At 33.1% G+C, this 27,961-nt stretch overlaps 2 protein-coding genes across 18 annotated transcripts; one reads left to right on the plus strand and one right to left on the minus strand.

Moving 5' to 3' along the window:
• The first annotated feature begins 14,366 nt into the window (after positions 1-14,366).
• On the plus strand, positions 14,367-19,488 carry LOC107623575 (vacuolar protein sorting-associated protein 51 homolog). 8 transcript variants are annotated; one of them, XM_088503012.1, is made up of 16 exons: positions 14,367-14,657; positions 14,887-14,984; positions 15,080-15,219; positions 15,299-15,353; positions 15,431-15,538; positions 15,707-15,810; positions 15,917-15,994; positions 16,407-16,484; positions 16,593-16,696; positions 16,848-16,948; positions 17,034-17,053; positions 17,411-17,763; positions 17,989-18,081; positions 18,362-18,512; positions 18,752-18,839; positions 18,926-19,488. In XM_088503012.1, exons 2-4 carry the CDS (start codon positions 14,895-14,897, stop codon positions 15,339-15,341), a joined length of 273 nt encoding a protein of 90 aa, XP_088359138.1. In that variant the 5' UTR covers positions 14,367-14,657; positions 14,887-14,894; the 3' UTR covers positions 15,342-15,353; positions 15,431-15,538; positions 15,707-15,810; positions 15,917-15,994; positions 16,407-16,484; positions 16,593-16,696; positions 16,848-16,948; positions 17,034-17,053; positions 17,411-17,763; positions 17,989-18,081; positions 18,362-18,512; positions 18,752-18,839; positions 18,926-19,488. The 8 variants fall into 8 exon arrangements, with proteins under 8 accessions (XP_088359138.1, XP_020968603.1, XP_088359161.1 ...); XM_021112944.2 differs by having other exon boundaries at positions 15,712-15,810; XM_088503035.1 differs by having other exon boundaries at positions 15,761-15,810.
• A 3,475-nt stretch (positions 19,489-22,963) lies between these two features.
• On the minus strand, positions 22,964-27,510 carry LOC107623576 (uncharacterized). 10 transcript variants are annotated; one of them, XM_088504766.1, is made up of 12 exons: positions 27,258-27,510; positions 27,104-27,170; positions 26,888-27,005; positions 26,591-26,700; positions 26,437-26,496; positions 26,269-26,358; positions 25,735-26,004; positions 25,454-25,617; positions 24,831-25,038; positions 24,070-24,161; positions 23,308-23,419; positions 22,964-23,221 (listed from the first exon to the last, which is right to left on the minus strand). In XM_088504766.1, exons 3-6 carry the CDS (start codon positions 26,970-26,972, stop codon positions 26,335-26,337), a joined length of 279 nt encoding a protein of 92 aa, XP_088360892.1. In that variant the 5' UTR covers positions 26,973-27,005; positions 27,104-27,170; positions 27,258-27,510; the 3' UTR covers positions 22,964-23,221; positions 23,308-23,419; positions 24,070-24,161; positions 24,831-25,038; positions 25,454-25,617; positions 25,735-26,004; positions 26,269-26,334. The 10 variants fall into 10 exon arrangements, with proteins under 10 accessions (XP_088360892.1, XP_088360880.1, XP_088360877.1 ...); XM_088504754.1 differs by having other exon boundaries at positions 25,454-25,477; positions 25,735-26,358; positions 27,258-27,494; XM_088504751.1 differs by having other exon boundaries at positions 25,441-25,477; positions 25,735-26,358; positions 27,258-27,494.
• Between the last annotated feature and the right edge of the window lie 451 nt (positions 27,511-27,961).

A 27,961-nucleotide genomic window follows, 5' to 3' on the forward strand; every position in this document is an offset into this window, starting at 1 on the left:
CATTATTAATCTTTAAAAGAGTAAATCACCAAAAGATTTGTAAAATATAACTGTTTACTGTCAACTAGTCTCAACCATTTCAAAAACAAATTAAGATAGAATAAAAAAGGGGCAAGATCAAGAAAGAATAAAGAGCAAAAAATGTAAGAGGATATAGCTAGAGGCTTTTATCCTTTATAGTCAATAAAAGCTTTCAGTTTCAGTTCCTCCTTATTTCAACACATTTCATAAATATTTATTTTTTGTATATAACACTTAAATACTATTTATTTTCTATAAGATAGATATATTTATTTTTCTATATTATGAATGTTTTTTAATAAAATATACTTACTAACAAAATAAATATAAAATATATAACTTAGCATATCCTATATTGTGCTAAATTATGAAAATCAATCAGCGTTGGTCTAAACATATATACTCAAATTCTTGCAAATGTATGTTAATAACTTCATTTTATTTAATTATCATATTTTGATTACTAAGAGGTACAACTAATTAATGACATATTGATATTAGAAATTTAATTTGCCTATATTTAAAACACTAATAATGAAAATTGTAAGATGTGAGGCAGTAACAGATTGAGAATAAATAGAAAAGCTTATTACCAGAACTTTAACTTTCTTTCGGCAGAGATAAAGCGCAATAGCTCTGCCGAGCTTGGAAGTAGCACCCGTTAAAAAAATTTCTTTAACGTCTTCTGGAATCTTATAGAAAATCACAGCTGCAGTTAAAGTGTTGTCGTGCACGTGATGAGTAGAACTTTATCCTATATTGTGCAGCTAGATTGAATGAATGAGCAGTTGCAGAGTTCCCCCACATGCCCAACGGGGTGCACAAGACAAGAAGAACCAAATACAAACCATAAAATGACAAGCAATTTTGATTACCACAAACAATAGTATATAATATGCAATGAAAATGGAGCAGCTCAATTATATAAGGAGTACTAACAATTAATTATTAATTAATTACTGTAATTAAAGTAAGTTAGCACTTAGCACTAGAATGGAGTCGAAATGTAGTTGTAAGTTGCAAATCAAATACAGGGCAGTGTAGTAGTACTAAATACTAATAGTAAATATGGAGGATGAGGATGCTACCTTGGAAATGAGAGCCTTAATGAAGTCCAGTTAACACCTCTTGAATACAGCAAGCTCTCTGTCTCAAGCTTTTCCTTATGCCTGCTCTTTGGATCCACTCCATCAACCTATCATTTTTTCTTAACAAGTATTAGTATTCAATTAACATCCTTCAGGTGTGACCATTTTTTGGATCCTGCACTAATATAGAATATTTGTAAAGTGTAAACTGACCTCGACATGAGGTAATAGATCAGATTTGAGATAGACACCAGCAGAAGAGCAGTAAATGAACCTTGAAATGGCATGACATGAGATTTAGAATCCAAATTTAATTTTATTATTTCAAACAAGAACTTCATTCATTTAGCATGAGTTGTATACTGAAAATGTAACTTCTATGCCAGTACTTACACTTATTACAATCTAAAACACAAGAAAGATTCAAACCCAACAGAACTCAAGTCTAAAACTCATGTCTACAAATAGATAAGTTGTATACAAAACTTGAGAGCGAAAATCCAACAAGAGACCCTTCTATCTCTTCAAAATAAAAATAAAAATAAAAGATACATCTTTTTAGCATGAGTAAGAAAGAAAAAGGGCAAACTATAAAGCTCATCAGATTGTGACTGTGCCGTGAAATAAACTTATTTCTAGTGGAACAAAGCATAGAAATTGAAATGAATATTTGAAAGATAGAGAGAAAACTGACAAGAGGAAGACGGTTACTTCTTGTGTTGATGAGTAACAGGTTTTTATTAGGATTTTCCTTATAATCTATGTAGATTTTCCTACAATTTGTTGAGCTTCCGTTATGGAATTTCCATTTATAGCACCTCAAAAGCAAATCAGCAATGGAGGGAAACAAGAACAGGACACAGAAGCGCAACAAACACCGTTAAGCTTAAAAAGGATGCAAATATGCCAATTAAAAAAAAAGGATGTTACACAGTTCAATTAAAAGTCACAACAAATTTTAATAGGATAAAGATTGTATGTCTTCAAACTCTATGCACTTACTTTTGTAATTGCACAATCACCAAGACTAAAAATGCAATTATCAATTTCTGCTTGAGCATAGTGGCACTTCACATTTACAATGGTCTCGTCTTCTTCATCCTTGCTACAAAAGAAATAAGGGAAAGTATGAGGAGCCAATGGAATATTTATACAATGTGTACAATGGAGGTTTAGGGAGTATTAGAGATATAACTATTAGTATTACCTTTTTCCATCAGCTGAAGCTTTTGGGATGAGTGGTATCATGACATGGTATTAGAGCTCTAGATCTGAAAGGTCAAGAGTTCGACCCTTAGTGAACCCAAAAATCAGTTTAAACTTTTGGAAAGATGTTTATTATCTCTAGTACTCGGATGGTTATTCTAGATAGTATGAGGGATGTTCATTTTGTAACTCAATAGCCCATTGTGCACATTGTACAAATAGTCCATTGTCTCCCTAGCGGGATCCAAGAAATAAATATATAATCTAATCTAAGGTACGAGCGTAAAAAGAGCAATATATGAGCTTGTGAATTAGTAGTTCAAACTTACTTTATTTTAAACTTTTGGCCTTTATTTTTGTCCTGCATGCTTGAGCAGAAAAAATTAGATAAAAAGGAAACTCATGAAAAGAATCTCAAAAACATTGGGTCATTAATCTTCAATTCGAAACTGATAAGGCATTGCTGGAAAAATCCAATTGCCTAAGCTTACTCAATGACCAAACAACAGCAAAATCAATATAACCGGCGAAACGGTTATTCGAAAGATCAATGCTATTCAATGAAGAACATCTAGAGATTCTACTTGGATTTTGTCCTTCAAACATGTTGTTGGACAAAGAAAAGTAGTGAAAGAAATTGTAACTGTCAAAGAAACTTTGAGGGATATGTCCTGAGAATGAGTTGTGAGAAAGATCAAGAGACCTAATTGAACTCATGTTGAGAAACAAAGTTGGTATTTGACCAGAGAAGCCATTGTGACTTAGATTAAGATTCTGAATGGTGCTGGAAAGTGTAAATGAAGGAGTAATGCTACCATTGAAATTGTTATGAGAAAGAGACAATACCATTAGATGCTGCAACTTCTCAAGGCCTTTTCCAATTCTTCCAGATAATCCCAACCCAGCAAGATTGATCTCAGTGAATCTTCCTGTTGCTGGATTGCTGGTGCAAAATTTATAACCGCAAACTAACCGGCAAGTGCACCGGGTCGTACCAAGTAGTACCTCAGGTGAATGAGGGTCGATCCCACGAGTATTTATGGATCAAGCAACAATGGTTGAGTGATTGGCTTAGTCAGACAAACAGAAAGTATTGTTTGGGTCTCAATTGCATTAAACAGTAAATCAGAGAATCAGAAAAGCTAGCAGTAAACAAATAGTGAATAATATATAGAGAAACAGTTAAGGCTTCAGAGTTATCTATTTTCTGGATTGACTTTTCTTACTAACTATTTTAATTATGCAAGATTTAATTCATGGCAAACTATATCTGACTAAACCCTAATTCCTTAGACCTTTTTAGTCTCCTCTAAAATTCATCAACCGCCAATTCCTTGGTCACTTAATTCCAATTAGAGGGTGAAGTTCAATTATAGTTTATATGCCACAAAAATCCTAATTACCCAAATATAAGAGGATTATATATCACGTATCCCGTTAAGTCTAGATAATTAGAGATGTAAGAGACTATATTTTCAAGCTGTTGTTCAAGTAAAGAGGTTTTCCAAGTTATATAAGAACTCTATTAGAATCAAGGTCATACTTTTGTTCCACCCAGATTTATAAAATAAAGAATGAAAACAATTCTTGAATAATAAATCAGTACATGAATTAAAATAGAAAAATAATAGTATCAATCCATACAATAGACAGAGCTCCTAACCTTAACAATGGAGGTTTAGTTGCTCATGGTTCAGGGAGAAAAACTAGGATTCAGATAAACTATAAATTGTCGAATCCGGTAGAAGAGAAGAGAAGAGCCCGAAGGGCTGATTCTTTTTCCCTTTTATATCTAATCCTAATTAATGTAAATTATATTTCCTAAAACTAAATAATATATTTTCCTATTTTTAAATTGAATTAAAGTTTAATAAAGAATCAATCAACAATCCGTGCGAGGCTTGTAAGCATGGGGACCACTTGGCTTCACTAGGATCCACGCCTAACTTGGGGAATAGCTGCGCCTTACTTGAGGGATGCAGGGAGGAAGGGCGTGTTGAACTCACATGGTGTGCGTTACTTGAAGATTTATTGCGCCTTACTTAAGGAGTCAAGGCAATTGTTGTATGTTGTTGTTAATGTCTTGCGCCTAACTTGAGATTTCTCAAGTTAGGCGCAGCCTTGGCAGAACTGGTGGAAAAGAAGTATAGACTATTATATATCGTTGGAAATTTCTGAAAGTTAGCTTTCCAACACCACTAGAATCACGTCCATTGGACCTATGTAGCTCAAGTTATTCAGGTTTGAGTACAGAGAGGTCAGCGTTGATAGCATCATTCGCCTTCTTCTCTTTTTCTGCGAAAACTCCATCAAATCCAGCCAAATGCTACCTAAAATAAATAGAATTACAAATGATTCAAAGTAGCATCTATTGTAGCTAAAAGATAATTAATTCTTGATTAAACTCGATAAATTGAATGCAAATTCACTAGGAAAAAATAGGAAATATGCTCACGCATCAATTACATTGAACCCTGTTCCATGAACAAGCACTTGAATCATCTTTCCATGAAGCAAGATATGAAGAAGGGTCATGGAGGTCTGATTTAAACACAATCAGGCCAAGAACATAATCATTTAGCTGAACATTATTCATGTTATTACTGTCTCCATAGCAAAAACTTAAAACTGGTTAGTTAACTAGTTAAGTTTACAAACACAAACAGAAACATAAACAGAACAGGCATAACAATATCATATCACAATAGTCGTAACATATCACATTATATCCAAGTCTTGCTTCTCTCGTTCTAGTTACTAACTACTAACACTTTGCTTTCTAGTGTAAAATATTGCTAGGATAACTAAATGAATTTCAGAAATGAAGCCAGGAAAGAAAAAGGAGCGCCTTAGCAGTTGGAGATACAATCTGAAATCACCAGTGTCCTCTTCGGGATTCTCGGGATTGAATTAAGTAGATCTTAACATTAGGAATTCAATCAATTCATGGCCAAAAAATCTTAACAAATATATACAAAAATGCTTAAGAAGATTGCAAAGAATAATAATGAAGCAGTGAAAATTAGAGAAGAAAGAACACGAAAGGAGGTTCTTCTCCTCCTCCATTAGACTCACCTCAAAACAGAGAATAACAAACCCAACCCTAGAATTTGTTTAAACGAGAGAGAGATTCAAGGAGCGGAGGAGCACGATTGAGAGCGTCAGTGAGATTGAGAGCGAAAGTGCGAAGCAGAAAAGGAGAACGATCGAGAGCGCCAGTGAGATTGAGAGCAAGAGTGTGAAGGAGAATGTGATTTGGGGTAAGATTGAGAGCGAGAGTACGAAGGAGAACGAGATTTGGAGCAGGTTCCCTGATTCTGGAGGCTCTGCCTCATTAGCTACCATAGCTACTATGCACAATGGCAATAATATGCTTGCAAAACTTATTATTAGTACCATTTTCCTAATTCTCATTTTGTTATTCTCTGCCAATGCTTGCCAAATATTAGTCTATAATAATATTGTAATGAATAATGGCTATATATGTATAATCTATGTATATACACTACTACATACTTGACTTTTACTAACATTTAAAAAATATTACCAAGTTATATTAAAATGTTACTTATGTATATTAGTAACATTTTAACAAATGTTAAATATACCCTATGTTACTAAAGAATTTTATTAACATTTTTTTAAAGATTTAACAACATTTAATAAAAATGTTACAATAGATTTTTTATAGTAATATTATGAGAAATGTTACAATAGACCTTTCTTGGTAACACTTAAAAAAATGTTACAATAGATATATTTTGTAACACTTAGAAAAATCTTATCATAGATATTTTTTGTATCACTTAAAAAATGTTACAATAGATATTTTATGTAACACTTAGAAAAATGTTACCATAGATATTTTTTATAACACTTAAAAAAATGTTACCATAGATATTTTTTGTAACACTTAAAAAATATTACAAAAGATCTTTAGTAACATTTTTTTAGTTATATTATACTATTTTTTATTTATATTATACACAATATAAATATACTAAAATTAATTACTACAACATGAAATATTTCATTAAATTCACAAATTCACACAATGAAATTCTTATAACCTCTTTCATTAATCAATAATCATTATACAAGTTTTTTTCGTGATGCAAATAAGATGAGAAAAAAATATTTATAGCACTTAAATTCTATGAATATTTCATATAAAAAAAATGATACACAGTACATAAAACATGAGTAATTGGCTCAATCTCCCCAGCTTCCGGCAGCACACAGAGAGCTCCAGAAACCTGCAAAAACCCCATCACTGCCTTCTTATGCAATTGAACATATTAAGCCAAAAACAACATGGGGTCACTTATACATACGCTCCACTTGTCAAACACATGTTCGGTAATAAGGGGGAAACTTTTGACATATAACATACAAAATTTTGTGCATTCCTTCCATATACATAGAACCATACTCAAATACTCCATCCATTCAACAACATCTATTCTTTCAATCTTTATGCATATCAATAAAAATTTGTTTTGACAATATTAATAGCAAAAGATAACTTGATTCTACCCCAAAAACAAAAATCTTGAATTGAAATTATAACCTCTTTTATATTCTCTATTTACACTCCATTAACAAGCACAATTAAAGTAAGAATGAAAACCATGAGTCTTTGCCACTGGTATACTAACCCAACTGGAGGAACTATAACTGCTTCTCTCAATACAGTTCTATAAACATCCAAGGGCTCAAACTCGAGACAAAGGGAATAAGGATGAGCTTACCTACCACTTGAAAATTACTAATGTACTATGCAGCAAAAATTAAACTATTTTCCACTAGCTGAAGATGATTTCTAATGTTCTACTCTAGGGAATAAGCAACCAAAATGAGAAAGTAAAAATGATTTGACAGGTTATGCATGACAACCATTGATTGGGAATTCAAAGCAGCGACTACAATGCCTTCTAAACAAAAACATGAAAATTTTAAATGGTTTAATTATGAAAATACGCAATAGAGGAATGTTAGGAAAACAAGAAAACCAATGCATTCAAAGAAACCTTTAAAGATGCCAACTCCTTCAGTCCCATTTCAACTGAAAGCATATTCTTGATATTTCCTTCTCCAGTAAGATCATTCAAGTCTGGAACAAATTTGCTTTTCTTGTCTGGGGCTTCATCACCTGCTTAAAACTGATTATAATTATATCTAGAAAAACCAAGGGTTCATAATAAAACAGAACAGTAAAAATTATCACTAAAGAAAAAATAACATGAGCACAGATTTGTCCTATAACACTGTCAAATTAGTATGAAATGAAGAATAAGAAGTCTTTATTTCATGCCTTTTTTCCATTATTCCTCCTTAGCTTTTTGTCCTGCAGAAAGGACAACCTCAAAAGGAAGAGGGGCTAATAATGACCAAAGTTCATACTTTGAAACTGCAACATCTGCACAGATGCCTATAATCCATAGCAAATGTTACACAAGATAAAATTTAGCAGTAATGACCGAAGAGCTTTCACTTCAGATTCAGCTCCATTTAGCTGGCTCGCAGCAGCTGCCACTTCAACTTTTGCGTTCTGTTGGAGAAGAAATCATTTCAACATATAACAAGAGAGGAATCATTCTTAGAAAAATTATTTATTCTGGCAATAATGAAGGGGGGAGGAGAAAATATATTCACCTCAACTACAGCCTGCAGAGATGTGATTTCCTTACCAATTCCATCCTTTTTGGCATTTTTAAGTGCAGCCTGTATCCAAAAAGAGATGGTACATGCTATTATTTGGTGAACAATAGCTCCATTCACTGTGATGTATACATACTTCTTTTATGATACACGCATCTACACTTCAAGTTAATCCCATATTACCTCTCTTTGGCGCAATGCTGCTTCCTTTCTACAATGCCATTATGCAGGTGTGTCATATATACTATTAAGTGAAAGAAAATCCACTTGAAAATATTTCTAACAACTCACCAATATGCTATAGAACATGCAAGTTGAGATCCTTCTAGTTTTCCCTTCCAAGATCTTATTCAAGCTAAGATCTTCAGTAGGGTCTTCCAAAATTGGGGCAATTCGACTTTTGAAAATTTCAGCTACAGACCTAGAGTTAAACAAGTCAAGAATATTAGCTCAAAGCAGGGGACATAAACAACTAGTACAGCAATAACAACACCTGAGCCCTATCACACTAAATAAAGCCAACTACATTTGACGAGGCCTTTACTTGTTATGATTTTTTTGCATAATCACCACCATCAATCCCAAATATATCCAATTAACAACTTTATTGTTCTATAAAAAATTAAAAATTCATCCGGTGCAAAAAATCATATCACAATAGTAGTGAACTAGAAAGTTAATCATTCTTGCAAGTATTTTACCAGCACATCAAAATGTTGAATCCTGAAACTGCCACCATAGATAAATTAAAAAAAAGCTAACAAAATTTATGGTGCAAGCATTGCATAGGACAACAGAGATGAAAACTTAGTGCTCTATCATATGTTAAGAGTATATTAGCCAATCTAAAAATGAGACTATAAGCTGAATAAAATAAGAAAGTATAAACAAAATAATTGAAACATCAAATACATAATGAGAAGTAAACCTTTAACTAGGTTAGGTAAGAAAACCACATGATCAGATGCTTTGCGAAATTGGGTCAACAAAAACAAAAATGGAAAATTGGTAGGAAAAAAAGTTAACAAAGAGGCAAACCCGATTAAGAGTGATATTAAATTGTCCAGTTTTAAAGAACTATATACGAGTCCTTCTATGCCAGGAGCAATCAAATTGAGGATTTGAGATTACACAGATTTTAGTTCTATTCGTCAAAATATTCAAACAAAACTAAAGAGGTAAAAGAGGAGAAAACATAACTAGAGTCTACTAAAATAAAAAAAAATAGAACTCATCGCGGAAGCACATCAAAAAAATTGTGTAAATACAAACAATAAATTCAGAAGGATTTGAATAATAACAGAAGCAGCTTTTAACAAGAATAATTAATTTATCTCAAACAAGAACAGAAGGACATTTGTTAGAATGGAAAAACATAACAACAAAAAGATATATTTTCTTTCTTCCACATTCCAGTAAAGAAAATACCTAATTTGCTATTTTTCAAGGGGAAAAATAGAAAATAAATTAGCGAAAGAGTGAGAGACCATACCTTATCACTGTTTTTCCAATTGGTAAATGTCCTTATTAGACTATTTTCTTTAAAATCTTCTTATTTTATATCAAATTAATTACTACTCTATACAACAATTTCCTCTAGAATCAATATATGAGTTTTTCCAATTGGCAATATCAAACAAAACAGAAATTAGAAATTAGAATCCAAGCTTAGTAAGAAAAAGCAACTAGAAAACAGAGGATATGAAAACCTTATAATGTATGGTTTTTAACAACTTAATAAGCAAATAAACATATTTCAAGATCGGTAAATGAAAACCTAAATTCAAAACCTAACTACTAAATCACCAATTAAAAACTTAAATCAACTAATAATTAAACGTCAAATTAATTATTACGTAAAGATTAAAGAGGATTGAAGAAGTAAGTAACTAACTAAACAAGAGAACTGAAACTTACCAGGCCGTGGGACGAGCAGACGATGAAACCGGCGAGAAGACGGCGATCCAGGCGAGAAGATGACGGCGCGAGAAGATGAACTTGAGGCGAGACAACGCGAGCTGGAGTGAGAGTGAGAACACCGGATTGTGGTTTCGATTCGCGAACTGTGAGATCGAAGAGGCGAAACGAAAGGTCGAAGAGGCAGAGCGAGAGATCGAAGAGGAGGAGCGAGAGGTGGTTTCACAGCTTCGAGAGTGGGAGTGAGAACGACATTCAGACGCGTGAAATTGGGGGAAAATGAAGAGAACCCAGCTTCGAGATTGTAGGATTTATGAAATTAAGGGAAATGAAATTTGGTAACGTTTGTATCTTATTTTTACTTTTTTGTAAAAATAAAAATGATATTTTCTAATATTTATTTTACAAATGTTACTAAAAGTATAATTTTATTAGTATAGCTAACATTTTAAAAATTGTTATATAAAAAGTGTTAGTAAATGTCTAAATTCTAGTAGTGATATATCATATAGTTGCCTTTTGATGTACTTCAATACATGTATGTATTGATTTAATTACTAGATGATCAAGAAAGAATTATAAATTATTAATTATCAATTAGAGCAGTATAATGATTATATTGATGATTCTTGAATCAGATCTTTCATAATAACTTGGGATCAAATTAAAAAAAGCTTGTAAATTCCTTAATCAAATAATGATGCAGGAACAAGAAGAAATAGTAGATTAAGTATATTAATTAGTTATTAATTATAATAAGAGAATACAAATTTTATATTGTTTAGGATATATAGTAATTTGTGTTATGTATTAATTTTACATTACGTAAATCACTACAACAGAGACGCTGCTTTGCAGCGGTTATTTTTCCTATTAGCGTCGGTTTTAAACCGCCGTAAAATCAAATTTTGGCGGTTTAGTGGACTGCCCTGGTTATTGGTGCGGGAAAATGATTTTGCGGCAATTTTCAGCAACCGCTGGTATAACCGTCGCTGAATCAGTATTTTGCGCTAACTAATCTAGTGGCGGTTTAAAACGCCGCAATATACAAATATTAGGATTTAGTATATTTTTTACCGGCGGTTACGAACCGCTGCAATGTTGCTACGGTTTTTTTATTTATGGCTTTTTGTGGCGGTTATAAAACCGCCGCTAATTCCAAATCAAATTTTAAAAAAATGGATTTTCCTTTTAAAAAACACTAATTTTTTTTGTTTAATTTTAAAGATATATTTTTTTTGCCCTTTTTGGATTTTTTAATACTATAAATCTTAATATTTTAAAGCCATTGAATCTAAACTTGTGGCAAAAACAACAAAATTTACTAGAAAATAAAATAATATATTTATAAAAATATCAACATAGTAAATCTCTTGCTAAGAATTGCATAGTGAAATTCAAAAAAATGTTTACTTCAAACCAAAATAAGTCCAATCCTAAAATTCTAATTTTTCACTCTACCCTTCCACCGAATTCATCCCTGCAATGATATCTGGTGGCAGCTCCTCACCTGCCATTGAAATAGATATCTCAAAGCACTCTCCATCGCCTGCCTCTTTTTCTTCTCTGTTGCTGCTTTGAACCTAATAGATTATAAGCATTTCAATCTTAAGACTGTAAGTAGAAAAATGAAAGGAAGTAAACTCAGGCACACAAAAATTATGAAATGTAACAACAATGAAGCATTTTATCAAATATCGGTTGAGCAAAAACATTCTTTTAAATCAACATAAGAATAAAAACAAAAGCAACTTGCAACCATTTCACTACAGATTTCAACACAAATTATTTACCAATAAGTAGTAGTAGAAGTGTGGCCCGAATATCAAATACTGCACGAGGCAGGTTTCCTCTTCCTTTACTTCCAACAACAACACCCAATGCAATGTCATCAGTAGCTGCCCCAGCCAAATGAATTAGTGGCCAATAGAGCAAGGCAGCAGGAACACGTTCGATTAACTGCATTGCACTTGTGAGACTTAGATTTCTACCATTTTGAACATCATTTCCAAAGGACAAAGCCATAGCTGGAGGAACTCTTAAGAACAATTGAGAAAATAGTATGTCACGCATTAAGGAAATAAAATAGAGGGTTGAGAAAAATAGATATGATATGCCAACAAATACTCAAATGGAAGCCATAAACATTAACAAAAATTCCAAGGGGTCATCCAGATAGACAACATTTAGAATACATCATCAATCAAAAATAAACTTAATCAGTGTGTGGAGTCATTTAATTTCTTATAAAATGCTTCTTCATTGGACAAACAAACAAATTTTATTACATTACATACAAAGGCATCTTTCCAACAACATCCAATTTGAAGTATGAAATTCTTTTCCTTAAGAAGTTAAAGAACATATAGATATAATTATCCCTTCTTACAATGGTTACCACAATTTCCATTATTCTAGTGAACTAATTCTACCCAAGAGTTTTTCTTGTTGGTTCTTATAAGCTCTTTCATAACCTAAATGCATACTTTGATGTGAGAAAACTTTTTTTCGGGAAGAAAAAAAGTGAGCAACTAAATTAATCAAGCACATCAGGCTTAAAGATACAACATATATCAATAATTGATAATGGAATGGTGATGAACACCTACTCAAATACCAAATATAAAAGACGAGCAGGATTTCAAATGCCATTGAATAATCCATGCCTTAAGTGATCAAGCTATAGAGCTTAGACAAGAATATAGCACAATATATAAATGTCACTATCAAGAATAATGTTGTGCCTTAATGCTTAAAACCACAGTTTTACATTTGTCCTTACCTTTTAATAATGGAAAAATTATCCATGAAACTAACTAGAGAATAAAATCAAGGAAAAAATGAGACTCTTGATATTTTCATGTCCTTCCAACACAATAATTCTATGCACACAAAAATGCTAAATAATCATACTAGTTAACTAATTCAATAAATGTTAGGATATGAGCTAAATTGACTTTAAAACATATTAAAAAATATCTCAAATCAAGGGCCCTCTGCCTCCATAATATTTTCATCCTACAAAGACTAAGCACTACACATACATGCATGTTATTCCATCACAGCCAATCTCATATATGCAATTACTCTTTTATGGTTTTTACGTTAAAAAAAAAAGCTAACATGTCTAGTGAGATAGACATATATGCACAATATAGATGTAATAAGAAAAATCAATTCCCAAAAGATGGGCAAAAAAGCATACCATTGTTGAATCCATAAAATGCACTTGTAGTGGCATCAATAGCAACAAGCTGTGCAACATTAAAATCCATGAACAAAGTTTACAACTTAAAAAAACCCATATAATTAAAAATAGTAAAATTCCTATACTGCATTCAATTGCATCTTTCACTACACTCAATTTGAACAACGTCTCTTGAAAGGGGAGCTACATAGTAAAGATTACTGGGCACAAAAAACGAGCAAAATCATTTTCAAAGTGTATAGAAAGAAAGTTCAGAACAAATCAAACAAAAAAGAAAACACCAGAAGTAATGAGCAGAGCAGAAGGAAGAAGGCACTAACAATGAGTAGAAGTTGGAACAGAAGTGAGGAGTCTGAATCTGCAGTGCTCCAAGGGCAGACATGAACCTGCGATGGGTGGTGCATCGATGAATTGCTTCTACTAAAGCTACCTTGAGAAGCCAAAATTTTCCTTTGGCAGTAAACTAAACCAAACAAGAAAATAACCACAAATGCCATCAAATATCAAAAACTAAATTTTATAGATGAGAGATTGCTACGTAATCCACCCCTACCCCAATGCCAGTAGCTTTCTGCCCACTTCACAAGCTTTGAACTTTTATAAAACTAAATTGATAGACCCAGATACTCATGAATCCCAACAAATAGAGTGAATAAAAATAAAATAAAAAACAAAGAAAAACATGACTTCATAACTACAACTTAATGCCATAAAAAGTTTCTCACATAAGTTGTAATAATATAAATCTCTATTACATTCAGTACACCTGAAGCTAAAACCAAAATCGGAGGCATCTTTAACAAGCTGAAACTTTAACATATATAAAGCTAGAAATCAAACTCAAACAATGGCATTGGCTGCATATTAGGTGGACCAGTAGATGGTCTATTTGGCAATAGAGAAGATGCGGACTGATATATCACTACTAGAAAACTAGTTATTACAGATAGATATTTTCGACGGATTTTATCCCACAGAAATACAGACGGAATTTCAGAGGAATTTTTGTCGGAAAATAAAAAAAATGAATTAGCATAAATTACAGACGGAAAAAAGAATTCGTCGATAATTCTGTCGTTAAAATTAATTTTTTTTTGTGAAAAATTGTTACAGACGAAAAATCTGTCTGTAATTAAATAGACAAAACGCTGCATTTTATTAAATTATTACAGACAGAAAATCCGTCTGTAATTTAAAATTTTCCGTCAGAAATATTGAATTAAACCTAAATGAAAGAGGAGCTTCTTCCAAATGAAACACGAGCTTCTTCAGTTCTTCTTCTCTCCATAACACGAGCTAGTTCTTCTCTTTGTGGCTGCTACTTCTGCTTCTTCCGCCGCTGCCGCTGCCGCTGCCGAGCCGTTGCGTCGCACAGTCTCTCTCTATCATTCCTTGTGTCGCACGAGATCCCGCCGCCGCCGCTGTCGTCGCATCTACTCCCATGGTCGTAGAGCGCTCTCTGCCTCCGCTTTCATTGCATCTGCTCCCTCTGGCGCCTCTTCTATCTAATCTCAACTCGCTCTCTCAGTTCTTCTTGTAACCATCTCAAATTTCAGGTATATATATGCTGATTTTGTGATTCTGTTCTTCGTGATAAATCTTAGGGCTCAATTTTTCTGTGCTAGTTTTAGGTTTATCATACTCTGCTTTTGTGCTTAGTTTGAATCTACGGATTTACTCTGATTTTGATGAATTATTTTCTGCAATCGAAGCTTTTTTGACCTAAAATTCATGGTAGCCCATTGCTTTCTATAGTTTTTAACTTTCAGAGTTTCTATTCTCCAGAGTCTGCCATGTCCACCGGCACCGACTCCGCCAAGCACGCCTCACCCGACGATATCAACTCCAACTCCTTCGATCCCGATCACTACATGAACCTCATGGTAACCTCCCTCCAAGTCTCTTCGCATTTTGTTGTGATTATTTTCTGTTTGTTAGGTTCTAATTTGGAATCATTAAATTGGGAAATTTCGTGAAGGTTCACAAGTCCAATTTGGAAGGGCTGCTTCAGTGCCACGTCAAGCTGGCTGCTGAAATTAAGAATCTTGACACTGACTTGCAAATGCTGGTTTACGAGAACTATAACAAGTTCATCAATGCTACTGATACTATAAAGAGGTACTTAGTTTTAGTGTGAAAACTGAAAACATATGTGTGGCTTTTTAGGTAGGAGTTGATGACATTTCTCGTCACGCAGGATGAAAAGTAACATTTCCGGGATGGAGACAAACATGGAGTAGCATCTTGAGAAGGTAGTTGTAGCTATAGTTTACTCAATCCGATTCGAATTGAGTTTGATAGGAATGTGTGTTTTCCCTGGTTGTTGCAGATAATGTCCGTGCAGTCAAGGAGTGACAGCGTTAACACTTCTCTTTTTGACAAAAGGGAGCACATAGAGAAGCTGCATCCTACTTGCAATCTTCTCCATAAAGTTCAGGTATTAGAGCTATTACATGTGTCTTTTTCTGGTTTCACATTGTTCTTCACTACAATACTTATGTTTCCATGTATTTTAGCTTGGTGATACAACTTTTTGTACTTCTAATATTGCATATAATTATATGTTCTAGAAATATGGCTCACATATTTTTCATCCTTGTTGAAGAATAGTTCATATATGATCTACCTGATAGACTTAACAAGTGCATCAAATCGAAAGCTTATGCAGATGCAGTTAGGTTTTACACTGGAGCAATGCCAATTTTAATGGTTAGTTTGGATGATATAGCTTGTAATTCCATTCCTTGATTACTTTCGCAAACATATAAATCAAAGTCATAGATGAAATATCTTAGTTTGTTCTTCTCTGTCTTAGGCATATGGAGATTCATCTTTCCAGGATTGCAAGCTAGTCTCTGAGGAAGCAATGGCTACAATAGTAAAAAACTTGCAGGTTTTGTTCCTTCACCTTTGCCAAGCCTTTGGACTTGGGCCAATCAAGCAAAACAAGCCTGGGTCCATCTTAGATGCATTTATCTATTTTGTTACTCTTGTGACTTAGTTTGATCTTCTATACCTCTATAATTTGCTTTATTTAAGTGTTAATTTGTGTTTCTCTGCCTCCCTTATTAGCTTATACATTGGCATATATAATGCCCTTGTTGAATTGCTATATGCTGTCTTATTTAGTGACCAACTACTATTTTACTGACCAATAATATTCAATAGGATTAGCTGACATTAGCTATCCTTCCAAACATGGCTAAGACTTAAAAGTATATAGATTATAGTTAACTTAAAATCTCTACTGTTTTACTGGAAAGGATAACTGATGCTACAATTTGACTTTTTCCCCCTCTAACCAGAGGAAGCTATTTTCAAATTCTGAATCAATACAAAAGAGAGCTGAAGCTACAGTGCTCCTTAAGCAGTTGGAATATCCGGTTTGTTTTGATTTTCTTTATATTAAAAATTAGCCAAAACTTATCTCATTTTTAGCATTCATTAATTTTTAGCCAAAACTTCAAAATATTATTTGCTTATTCATGCAGGCTAAAGAATGTAGCTTCAAGAATTGGCTTCTTTGTACAGAGAAATTCTTCGAAAAGAATTTGATTTATCTAAATCAACATGTGTGTTTACAATTCCAATAGAGGTACAATAGTTGTCAATCTTTGTTCTAAAGTACTGATGCTTTTCTATATATATATATATATAGTATTAGCCCCCTGTTTCAATATACATATTACTCCATCTGTTTCTACACTTTCACTTATTATTCTCTCCATTCTTATTCTTGCCGTGAGATTCACTAATTAACAAACAAGAACATGGAGTGGTGGGTGTCAATGCCAAAGGTGGAGTTGCATGCTCATCTCAATGGATCCATTAGAGACTCCACACTCCTGTATGTATATTCATATCTCTATCTTCTGATCTTCAGCATCCTTTTATTCTTTTTTAATTATTATCTATATTCATTTATTTTGCAGAGAACTCACAAAGGCCTTAGGTGAAAAGGGTGTTATAAATTTCTCTCATATATATATATATATATATATATATATATATATATATATATATATATATATATATATAATAAACTTTTATTATTATTATTATTATTATTATTTTCTTTTTGGCTCCTAAAAGACAAGCACAACCTATAATGTCCCTCACGTGGTTCTCTTTATGTTCCTACTTGATTTTGATTCTTGATGCATTGTGTGTAAGCCTTTTAGCTCAATTTTGTTAACAAGAGCATCCATAGTGAGGGACAAAAAGGCATATCTACGAGTTAGTTATTAGATATACAAAAGTAGAAAATTTAAAGCTAAGGCACTGAGTTTTCTTCTTTCTTTATTAATAGGTGATGCTTCAATTCTTCCTTATGTCTCTGTATCCTTATTTATCTTAAATGTTCTCTCCTTTATTAATTATTTAGTAGTTCTGTGAAGACAGCTTACCTCTCCAAATTTATGTGAAGACAGAAAGTTATGAGAAGACAGCTTACCTCTCCAAATTTTCTGGATATGAATTGTAGCTGAACTATATATATATAGTAACACCATCCCATCCACTTTACACTACCCAATCCTCATTCATCTTTCTTCACTTCACTCAAACTCATACCATAGCCACAACTAATTACTTTCAGAATGGCAAAATCTTCCTTTTTACTTCCATGCTTGATTCTCTTATTCCTCGTAGCCTCTGAAACTGGTATTCTCTTCTCTCTATTTTTTATTTTCTTCTTCATTGTATCTGTTATATAATTTTTTTTTCTTTCTTTCTTCTATTCATCCATTTATATTGGTTATTGTTCAGAGTATGGGCAGCACCTCTTAGTCTATGAGTTTCATAGAAATGGATCACTGCATGACTTCCTTAACCCAACTTTTTGAGTTTCCATGAGCTTCAGATAATGTGTATGTCAACTTGTCACAGGATAATCTTGAAAGAGCAAATGGACAGATATTCAATGTGGGAAACCCAGACAATGAAGTATCCGTGAAGGAACTAGTTGAGCTTATGATACAGGTGAGTTTTAACACATGCATTAGTTAGTTTATTCCTGTCTAATGAAATAAAAGCTTTTGCTCATTCTCGAGAAAAAAAACCAGCACTGTGGACTCTATATAATATTGATATTTGTAATTTGTCTACAGATTTAAGCATTCTTACCATTCTCCTTTTCCATAGAGCTTGTTCATTAACAGTTAAAATTTTTAGTTTCTAGACTTGTATCTTTTGTTCTTGGCTCTCAAGATGCTTGATTGACTTCTCTAATTAGGGGATCCATTTTCCAAAACTCTTGTAGGTTGCCACAATTGCTTGGTTGGAAGCTGATTCTGTGTGTGGCAGTCACTCTGTTGCAATCCCTTTAGTGCTTGTATTGCCTTATCTTTTCCGTCTAAACCAATGTCTCCGTCAGTACAAAGATACCGGGGAGAAAACTTGTCTTTTGAATGGTAAGAGCTATTTATTGCCTTAAATCGTGCTGTCTTTTTGTTTCCTTGCTAATTTTGAAGCTTTTGCTGTTGTAGACTCTAATTTTGCAATTTTATATTCTGAATCTGAATTCTAAAATTAGAGATATGTGATTATTAAATTTTCTACTGCTAGCTTTGCTGAATTGTTGCTGAGTAGTGAAAATTCTGCATTTGATTTGGCCTGAATCTAATCATGAACTATTTCTTTACATGGAAAGATTGGAAGATTAGGTGGTGGAGGATCAGATTATAAACCTTTTGTGCAGCATGTAGGAATTCCATCAATTGATATAGCCTTTGGAGGAGGTACATAACACATTAATTTAATCACTAAGATTCGGATGCGTTAATAATACTCTCTCTGCGTTAATAATATTGACTCTTTGTGCCAGAATTTCTTGTGCCAAAAAAGGAAGCATCAGTGAGAATTTCCTTGTGCCAGAATTTCTTGTATATCAAGAATGTTGTTGTATCATCAAACTTAACTCCTTGAGGCACCAAATTTAAGAGAACAGGATTTTCTCTAGTTGATGATTTGCTGCATTAGCTCCAACAATGCGAACCTGGTTGCGACTCAACAAAAGACTGGCTGTAATTTTCTCAGCTAGCTTGAAAACTAAAGGGAAGAACTTGTATATTGCAATGCTGATGTGGAGTTTAACTTGAAGTGGCCACACAACCACAAGGAGATCCAGGAGGTGTATTTGTCAATGGCTCTGAGCAAGTCACCATCATGCAATCTAAAAGGAATAGGATCAATATAAAATCTTGTTTGTTTAAATTGTTGAAAATGAAGGAACTAGTAGTGTCAATGAGTAATGTAAATAGTTATAGTTCTGTCAATGGTTTATTTTTTTGGGTATCTTTTTATTGAGATAGTGAGATATCGGCCAATGATGTTGAAAAATAACATCCAATTTTATAGGTATCATATAATGAATATTATGTTTATCTATATGATTTTTGGCCTCTTTTTTTTTTCAATTTACAGTGTGTTTGATGGAGGAAATTTAAAAAATAAACCTAAAGTATTCATTTTGCAATGGAAAAATTTTTAAAAAAATTTCTATTTTACTTTACCGACGGATTTACAGACGGATTTTCTGTCTGTAATCATAGTGTGAGATAATTTTCCAAGGTTCAAATTACAGACGAAAAATCCGTCGGAAAATTCGTCTGTAATTACAGACGGAAAATCCGTCTGAAAATCTGTCTGTAATTACAGACGAAAAATCCGTCGGAAAGTTTGTCGCCTTTGGGAAATGGATAGAAAATTTACAGAGGGAAAATCCGTCGGTAACTGGTAAAAATCCGTCTGTAATTTTCCGACGGAAAAAAAATCCGTCGGCAAATAATTTCTGACGGGGATTTTACAGAGGGACAAAATCCGTCGGTAATTTCGTCGGTAACCAAAAATCCGTCTGTAATAAAGACTAAATTCGTCTGTAAATCTGTCTGTATTAATCCATTTTCTAGTTGTGGTATGTTTTATTTAACGGTATTATATATGTCAGACACAATATACACAGAATTAAACACCTAAATATTTACCTTCACTTCATCAAATATTTTTTGCAAGGACCACTTGCCCATACTTGTTATAAACCCACATCCAAATTTGTCCCTGTACCTTCGATCCCATTGATGCAACTCCTAATATTTTAACAGAACCAATGAAATTACTTTTGGGTCTCTTCCAAAAATATGAAACACGTATCAAAATTTGTTTATATAATTGTAGAGAACCTTTTTACTTTTTAAATTTTTTCATATGCAAGATTAAGACAGCACAAGCACTTAGTGTATCTAATAACAGGTTAAAGGAGAAGAAATTAAATTGTCCTTTTGATAACAAGGTTAAGTCTTTTTCTATTAATAACAAACTGAGTAAATTGAGTATATATAGAGCGAGCTACTAGTCCAAGGATCAGCTTTAAATATATTTTGTAGCATGATAGAAGTTTCGTAAGAACAATAATCAAATGATAACAACACTATTCTTATTCATGTTTATATAATTGTAGCTATTCACTGAGATTCCTACATGAAGACAAGTATGTGGATTTATGTATGTTTCTTCTGCACATGTTCTCTTACATTATATTTGATGTTATTTAGGATCTTTCATTTGCCTTTATTAAATATTTATTTTTCTTCTTGTTTTTCATCCATTGAGAGATTCAATCAATTGATAATAAATTAACAAGAAGATAGAATAAGCAATAAAATTAATTAAGCAAATAACTTTCATCAGATTTAATGATGTCTAATCAAAACATAAATATCATGATAAGGTTCTCATACAATAATTGAGCACAAAACCCTCTCTCTAGAATGTCATCATATAATAGTTGAAAATTTCAAGCTCAGAAGCAGAACATAGATGCTATTAGCATACAAAGAGTATAATGGAGATCAACATGAACACCTTAGCATTTCTTTATCTGATTTATACACACACCTAAGTCCCTCTTTTTTAATGATTCCAATTCCAAAAATGGGAAGCACGATCCATGACCAATTGACCATTCCTCTAATAACGATAATGATCCTTTTTTTTATATTTCGCCTAATTTAGAGTGTTAGTAACTAGTTCACTACTGTTTCGAATTAAAATTTGACTTGATGAGAATGTTAATAACTTAGAAGTTCTGATCCTGATATATAGTATATAGCTAGTTATTAGTACTGAAGTTAAGTCATTTCTAACTTTATGGAAGAACTCTAATAAAGCAGGGTATGAAGACAATCGGTGCACATGATTCGGCTGAAATTAAGCTGAGCTAAACCTTAAGGCTCTCAATTGATAATGTAAGTGTGTAACAGAGTCCCAGGAAAAGGATGGTTGGGAACCTTATTTCAAACAGTTTCATCCATAATATTATGTCAAAAATGGAATTAAACATTATTGAAACTGAATTAATCAAATAACTTTTTTCATTTATTTACTCTAACTATCAATTTCAATACAAAGCACACAATAAATAAAAAAAGTAGTACCTTCAAATCTCTAACTCTAAATAGTAACATTTAACCCCAATTAATAGAAGATATAGACAAATTCTGAATCAAAATAACCTGAATCAAAATTATGAACCAAGAATGAAAACAAGAAAGAAAGATCAATGTGAAAGAACGAACCAGTGACAGGAGAGGCCGCGATAGCTCAGATTGGCACACGGGGGAGGAGCGTGTAAGTGTTTCTCGCACAATCGAGGAGATGGGAAACTTCGACGCTGGTGAGAGAAGGACGGAGGGCAGCCGCGTGACTCCACAACCACACAGAGGCGCAGGGTGGGTCGGAGATTAGGGATTTTACCCACCATGGATGAGGAAGTATGGATTTTAGACACTGTGCAGGAGACTCGAAAGCTCGATACCGGAGAGAGGAGGATGGATCAGTGACGCACAGTGGAGCAGTAGTGCCAAGGTTTGTGCGCTACCAATCTCACTTCGCCAGTTTCTGCAATATTGGGAAAAATGATTGGTTATGAGATTAGGATTAGTGCCTTAATTTACTTCAAAAATTGATTAGTTATATTACTTTGATTTGCACTCATCTTAAACTACTCATTATTTGGTATGCTTGCTTAGCTTATTTCTACTCATATGAGATTGGTCGTTAGATGAAATAATAAAAATGCAACTTATCATCAATTTGTAAATAAATTTTCTACTCTTCTAAAAATGGTGCTATTTTAGAACTCACTCTCAAGGCTGCATCATTTGAACTATTTATTTTTAACTACTTTGTATGAGAATTGGTGAGTAATCTACTATTTCTTTTTTCGAAAAAGAGGTCATAAAGATTAAGATAAACGTGGCACTTAACTATGTATATAAATTATTACTATTGTCAATTCTACTACTTTTATTATATGAAGTTTTGTCTCACAACTAGAAAATGGATTAATACAGACAGATTTACACACAGATTTAGTCTTTATTACAGACGGATTTTTGGTTACCGACGGATTTTATCCCTCTGTAAAAGCCCCGTCGGAAATTATTTACCGACGGATTTTTTTCCGTCGGAAAATTACCGATGGATTTTTATCAGTTATCGACGGATTTTCCCTCTGTAAATTTTCCATCCATTTCCCGAAGAGGACGGATTTTCTGACGGATTTTTCGTCTGTAATTACAGACAGATTTTCAGACGGATTTTTCGTTTGTAATTACAGACGGATTTTTTGACAGATTTTCCGTCTGTAATTTAAACTTTGGAAAATCATCTCACACTCTGATTACAGATAGAAAATTCGTCTGTAAATCCGTCAATAAGGTAAAATAATATTTTTTTAGATTTTTCTACTACAAAATAAACCTGTTTTCATACAAAATAAATATAAATTTAATAAATATAATTTTTTATCTATTTTGTATTCGAATATTTATAATATTTCAAAAAATAAACAAACAAGTTAATATAATTCAAAACATAAACAAAGTGTATTAATACATCAACTATAATATTAAGTAACAACCATACATCAAAGTGTGTTGATACATCAACTATAATTCATCACAAATAAATATTTAATTAAAAGAGCATGTAGTCAAATCTTATGGAATAAGAAATCTCTTAGCGTGTATATTTGCCACTGACTAAGATACACTTCATGATAATATGCTCCACTTGAGAGAAATTTATAACACTCTTTTCATCTAAGGCCTTTGTGAGTTCTCTGCAAAATAAATGAATATAGATAATAATTAAAAAAAGAATAAAAGGATGATGAATCTCAGAAGATAGAGATATGGATATACATACAGGTGTGGAGTCTCTAATGGATCCATTGAGATGAGCATGCAACTTCACCTTTGGTTTCCAGGCCATGCACCAAGGTCACCAATGACTTTGTTATAACAGCTGAAAAATCATCCTGCATGATTGCACAATTCTCTTAGAATGACATTTGCAGAGAAAAGCATCATTTTGACCTATCTTAGTACCTGCACTTCTGACATATCTACCCCATCTGCATACTGATGATCTTAGTACCATTTTTAACATGACTTTTTTTATACTTTTTAAATAGTTAAATTGAAGTAGGCATAATTTTATTCAATGCCCTTACAATTTACGGGATATTCATTTTAACCCCTAAATTTATAAAATTTGCATATATATATATATATATATATATATATATATATATATATATATAAAATACTCATCAGTCACCATTCATGCTTTCCTTTCGATGCTAAAAGAAATTACTTAAGCTAATTAGTCAATATAATAATACTGTCTCATATCTATGTCCCTAATTCTTAACTTATGTTTGGAACAATTAGAAATGGGTCATGAACTAGTGGGAACAGCAATGAGTGGCATTAATTACTTTAGTATTCATGTGCAGTAATATACAAATAAATAAATAATACTGTGATCTATTGTGTTGCGCATGTCTCTAATATATATATAACACTGCATAATGTAATCATGACGATGAGTTTTATTGATCTTAAATGAATTCTTGAATAGCAGGATTAACCATTGATCAGAATCAGACAGAGAGAAGATGAATACATTTTGTCAGTTTGAAGACTTCAGTCGCAGAAAAACTCTCGCCAACTGCGCTCCCCTCTGAAACAATAGCAGAAACAGTCCCACTCCACCTGCTAAATAAACCAAATTCATAATTCCTAATCTGAACTAAACAGAAACATTGAAATCATGGAAAAATGCTATTTACAACTTTCTAATGCAAAAATATAATTAGAGAGACCCACAAAATTTAAATCACAATTTTCATGTACTTCCTTTATCTTTGAAGTGAATTAGTAATCATTACAGTAAACAGAAACGTAAAGACTGGAATTGCTGGCTGCGTGGCAGAAGCATATGTTGATTTCTTGTATAAGATATAAACATAGTATATAAACATGATTAGCAGCCTAGAACCAGTAGCAACAATCAAGCACAAACATAGTACATTTCTTGAACCAGGTTTTAGATTACTATTGTTCATTGCCTCAAATTAATGTCCAAAAGGAGTAAGCCATTCAATATCAGTGAAATACAGAGCATGCTCTAAATTTGCAGGAAGAAATTTCTAAATAATTAATATTTTCATACAAATAGAATGGCCTAAACACAGACTCCACGGTGCCAGAATCACCCTTCATATACAGTGAAAAGTGCATCAATAAGAAGCAAATGCAAAATAGTAATTATTCCAACAGGTTAAATTTTTCTACAACAAATTGGAAAGTAGTAATTATTTATGGCTAAAATAGAACACAATTAAAAATTTCTTAAAGGAGAAAAGGGAGATAAAAAGAGCATACTTTTCATGGAAATAAGCGACAGGAGCAAGGATAGAAAGGGCAACGAGATCCCTGAACACACAGAAGACTAATTCGTTGACACCAACATTGAGGGCCACTTTTGTGATGACATGGTATCCACCATATAAGAGCTGCACCATGGCCATGGCTAAATGAGCCTTCCATGTATCAGCACCCACTGACGTTTACCCTGACCCTGATCCTGAAGCTGATCCAGCCATCACAAAAATTTAAAAACTAAAAAAATAAATATAAAATAATTTATTTTATAAGCTATTTTTAATATAAATATTTATTGTTTAAATTTTTTTAAAAAAATTTAATTAAACTATTTACACAAATTAGATTTTAACTTATTGCTATAATATTTAAATAAGAATCACACTTCAAATATATACACATTTTTGGTAACACTGAGAGAAATTAAAAAGCTATATTATTGCACCTTATTGTAATGAGACAACAATAACGAATTAGAAATAAAACACAAACAAAAAAAGAGTTGCACAAATATTTCTGCATTTTTTAATGATGACCGAAATGTGTGATTTAGGAATAGTAAATTAGACGACTAAAACATATAGTATAGTATTGTATTAAAAAAGCTTACGCCAGGGACTCACAGTAGATCAACGCCCAACCTAATTCTGAGAAGTTGAAACAGCAAAGCAAAATGGACCATTAGTTTGAATAATAATGAATAATCAATCCAAGGGAAAGAGGAGCCATGTGTCATGAATGCACCAAATAACAAATCCTCACATGTTTCCCACAGCCACCTTTGTGACTGCAAGGAAAGTGGCAAACATAACAATAAGGAGACGTATGCATATGCCATGAATTAGGATTTGTAGGTCACCTCTCTCATTGAGACACATATAGAGTAGTAGTAAATAGCACTAACCTGTTGCCAAAAGAAGCATGCAACTTAGTGATGATGGCTTCCTCTTCAATAGAGATATTTCCTCTTTTGAGATCTGCAACTCTTACCACATCTTAGTAACCCTTCATGAAGAAGAAGAAGAATAAGAGCCTGATGATAAAACAAATGATTGTGGTATATTTCAGTTGTGGATACAGTTCTGTGCCATTCACAAGACTCAGTAGGTGTGATCTCTCTTTATGAAAACAGAATATACGAAAAGCTGTTCAAAGTTGGCAGGATAAGAAGTACCTGCGAAACAAAATAATTTGCACAATTTTTAGTTGGATTTTACTTTTTTATGATCAAAGAATATCATTAAGATGGAGAGAAGAAAACATACAAGAAAAAGGGGTAATAAAAATATTTATCTATGAAGTGTAAATTTTCAATCTATTAACATGTTTGAGAAAGGTTAGTTCTCAAAAAGGATCATGAGTTATACACCAAATAAATAAATAAAGATCACATTAACTGATTTAAATGGTTATTAGTAACTACTCTTCAACTACCCACTTCACTTCACTGCAGATGAAAAGGTTTCCTTGGAGTAGGTTCTCGATTCTCCACTGACTGCAATCTCTATTTGAGATGAAATACTTCATACTGTGTGTACAAAAAGAAAGTGATGTTATGAATGATACAGCTAAGGCTAGTAATTAATACAAATATTTATATTTATACCTGTAGTTGGAATGCCCTGGCTCTTTCTCCAGCAATCACACCTCTGGTTGAGTGCAGCTCCTACAACAAAAACTCAATCAGGTGATTACAACATTATTGTATAAAATGATTGATCCAAGTGCTTTTTCAATCAAAGTGTGTTAATGTTATGTACCTTTTGTGTATCATCTAAAACAGCCTTGAGGAAGGCCACATCATGTTCGAGCCGTACATTATCCGAATGGACCATGCTTGATAGGTTGTTAGCCTCTTCTTGTGCTAACTCTAAACTAGTTCAAGCATTGAATTAGAAGTTTTCTTTTCATTTCTCTATATCTAAGTAGAAACTTCATATCCCTGTCAGTCTTAACATGAGATGATTTTTCATGCCGTCTAGAATCTTGATGCTTAATTGACAAAGGTGACAAGAAGCAGCAACATAGTCACAATCAATTTGAAGTCAAAGTATTACCTTCAATTTTCTTGATCAGCTCTTCTTCTGAGACGGGTGATTTCTCAAGCTTCTTCCCAATTTTAGTTTCCCCTTTCACACACATAAATCTATTCCTAATTTCTCCTGAAGAATGAGGCTAACCCCAAAGAGACAACAACAACAACAGAAAGTCAGAAATAGACAAAACAACAAACATGTAGAATGCATATTAACAAAGTCCATTTCAAAATATACCCAATCTGATTCAATTCAATGCTCAACAAATTGGAGTTCCTTCACATAAAGCTTGCCATCTCTGTGTCTGTAACAAAACCCTAAATTGTTTTCAGAACAGAACATATACAATGGCAAGAGAATCAATGTTATCGAAAGGGACGACGGAGCCTACCTGAATCAACGACGACGATGCTGACGAGCTTCAATGAGCAGCGACAGAAAACGGTGTCGAGAGGGTGGCAAAATTCATCGGCGTCGAAGCTGAAAGAGAGAGACTGGTGAATGGGTGTGACGGAGAGATTGGGAAAGGGGTGTGATGGAGCTCCGGGCAGTGGCGGTGCAACAGCGAGAGGTGCCACCGATGAAGGATTTGGAGGGCATGGCCGCATGGGTGAGGAGCCCGCGAAGGATGGTGTTTGAGAAATGAAGAGAGGAACGAGAATTAAACATTTATTTTAATATTTTCGACGGAAAATTTTAAATTACAGACGGATTTTTCCGTCTGTAATAATTTAATAAAATGTTGCGTTCTTGTTTATTTAATTACAGACGGATTTTTCGTCTGTAACCATTTTCCACGGAAAAAATTAATTTTTTTGACAGAATTATCGACGGATTTTTTTCCGTCTGTAATTTATACTAATTCATTTTTTTATTTTCCGACAAAAAATTTCTCTGAAATTCCGTCTGTATTTCCGTGGGATAAAATCCGTCGGAAATATCCGTCTGTAATAACTAGTTTTCTAGTAGTGTCTGATCACTTCTTTCAGAGGAGGGCAATGTTCAGTCAGTCATCAGTATTTTCTGTTGGATAAGACGAAACAGCAAGGATAAAACGAGAACCTCTAATCAGTTGAGTATAATGTTTAGGAGACA

The sequence above is a fragment of the Arachis ipaensis genome, chromosome B10, assembly GCF_059453495.1.
Source record: "Arachis ipaensis isolate K30076 ecotype BB chromosome B10, ASM5945349v1, whole genome shotgun sequence".
In the NCBI taxonomy this organism is placed as follows: Eukaryota; Viridiplantae; Streptophyta; class Magnoliopsida; order Fabales; family Fabaceae; genus Arachis; species Arachis ipaensis.